This window comes from Myripristis murdjan, chromosome 21, assembly GCF_902150065.1.
Source record: "Myripristis murdjan chromosome 21, fMyrMur1.1, whole genome shotgun sequence".
NCBI classification, from domain to species: Eukaryota; Metazoa; Chordata; class Actinopteri; order Holocentriformes; family Holocentridae; genus Myripristis; species Myripristis murdjan.
In genome coordinates, this window is record NC_044000.1 from 26,936,715 (window position 1) to 26,938,949 (window position 2,235).

The window sequence follows — 2,235 nt, forward strand, 5'->3', positions numbered from 1 at the left end:
TAAAACTGAACTTTCCGTAATCTGCAGACCTTAATCTTAAACCACAGGGTATGGGAAATGTATGACTTATCAGTAACTCGATTTTACTATTTTATTTTCCCTTTGTAATGGTGTTCATGTCTTTCCATTGCTATCAGTAGAGCTCTATTTTACTGAGAGCTAAAGCTTTCTATTGTGAAGAGAGGTGACGAGGAGAGAGGGAGACGAGGAGGGAGTAGAAAAAAAAGATAGTTATGACAATAGTGTCTCCAGGAAACAGAGAATGAGAAAGGTTGGGAGGGGGGGGCAAAAAGGAAAGAGATAAATCAGCTGTATTACAGAGCATTGGTCAGAGAGCTGCCAGACCTCAGCAGCCTCTCCTCTCCTCCTCTCTCTCTGATGATGGAGACCCTGGAAGGAGCTGAACTCTGCTTTCCACACCTCCCCAACACCTCCTGCAGGAGGCTGATCCGTCCTCAATACGAGGATGTGATCATTTATGTCGTGCTGACCTCCATCTCTCTGCTCACTGTGGCTCTCAACCTGCTGGTCATCATCTCCATCTCCCACTACAGGCAGAGAAAGACTTCTCGCCATAGCCCACCAACATTTAGGCCGTTGATCAGTACATTCACAGTTTTTGATTAGTCTTTGTGTTAATGTTGCATGGCACCTGCTACACCTTGTGTGACAAGCTACTACTTATATATTTACCACTTTTGCAAATAACTATATGATTGTTTGAAAAGTGCCACTACGACTATTAATGACATTCTCTCTCTCTAGGCAGCTCCACACCCCCACCAACCTCTTCCTCCTCTCTCTGGCTGTCTCAGACCTCCTTGTGGGCCTTGTGCTGATGCCGTTCTTCATGCATAACTGCTGGTTTCTGGGTGACCTCATGTGTGCTATTTATAGCCTTCTGGGCTTCATCATTACATCTGCTTCAGTAGGAAACATGGTTCTCATATCAGTTGACCGCTATGTGGCTATTTGTGACCCTCTGTGTTACCCCACCAAGGTCACTCTGAGGAGAGTCAAACTCAGTGTTTGTCTGTGTTGGATCTGCTCTGTTTTGTGGAGCAGTGTGCTCCTGAAGGATTCCCTGATACAACCGCGCAGGTATATTTCCTGCCATGGAGACTGTGAACTGGTGGTAAATTACATTGCAGGAGCTGTTGACCTTGTTTTGACATTTATTGGTCCCATTACTGTGATCGTAGTTCTGTATATGAGAGTGTTTGTGGTGGCTGTGTCTCAGGCTCGTGCCATGAGATCCCACATTGTGTCTGTCACTCTGCAGCCTTCAGGGACTTTAACTGCTAAGAAATCTGAGATGAAAGCAGCCAGGACTCTCGGTGTTGTCATAGTTGTGTTTCTTATTTGTTTTTGTCCATATTTCTACCCCTTTTTTGCAGGCCAAGAGACCACACATTTAAAAATTGTGATCTGGATGTTTTATTGTAACTCCAGTTTAAACCCCTTGATTTACTCCTTTTTCTATCCCTGGTTTAGAAAATCAGTCAAACTGATTGTTACATTACAGATTCTGCATTCTGATTCCTGTGAGGCCAACATACTGTAGAGCAGGCTGCGCCAGGTGGTTGCAAGATCTTTTTTTTTTTTTTTTTTTCAGAGTTGTCTGTTATCTGTTTTATTGTGAATATTGAGAGGGTTAAAACATCAAGCCTGCTCTTATAATTAAATAAATGAAACAACCTGATAAGGCAGCAGTGCTTTAGATGAGTTTTTCACCTAATGCACCTGCTTATGGGACTTGTGACTGGAGGCGTCACAGGGCATTGCTCTGTTTTAAGGGGTCATGAGCCTGAAAGGTGAGAACTACTGCTCTACAGAGACGTTTCTATGATGGAGGAATGTATTTGTTCATATTACTGAGCCACTGAATATTAAACAAACTGACATAAGCTTGCACAGACACAGATAAATATATGGTAAAAGTCAAAGCAAATTCATTTTCTGTGAAATAGGTTAGTTGTGATATGTTTTGTAAAATATAACATTATGATAACATGATGAGGAAATCCAGTCCCATATGGATTGGGTCAGGCAGTCAGGAAGACTGTGTGTGTGGGTGTTAATCCACCATGTCATCCTAACTGACCTTTTGTTTTTGTTTTTGATTAAAGTTCTGTTTCTAATCTTCGGGCCTATTCACATCGATGCCATATCTTGCTTTGTTTTTTGTTGACACTATAATAAATATGTTTTTTGAAGAATAGTTTGATGTAGTTG

At 41.9% G+C, this 2,235-nt stretch overlaps 1 protein-coding gene across 1 annotated transcript; it reads left to right on the forward strand.

Moving 5' to 3' along the window:
- The first annotated feature begins 381 nt into the window (after positions 1-381).
- Positions 382-1,564, forward strand: LOC115380102 (trace amine-associated receptor 13c-like). The gene is made up of 2 exons (XM_030081154.1): positions 382-554; positions 766-1,564. Exons 1-2 carry the CDS (start codon positions 382-384, stop codon positions 1,562-1,564), a joined length of 972 nt encoding a protein of 323 aa, XP_029937014.1.
- The last annotated feature ends 671 nt before the right edge of the window (positions 1,565-2,235 follow it).

Coding starts and splice junctions, on each gene's coding strand:
- LOC115380102 (XM_030081154.1), top strand. CDS start 382: ATGGAGACCCTGGAAGGAGCTGAACTCTGCTTTCCACACCTCCCCAAC. Junction 555..765: donor ATCTCCATCTCCCACTACAG/GCAGAGAAAGAC, acceptor CTCTCTCTCTAG/GCAGCTCCACACCCCCACCA.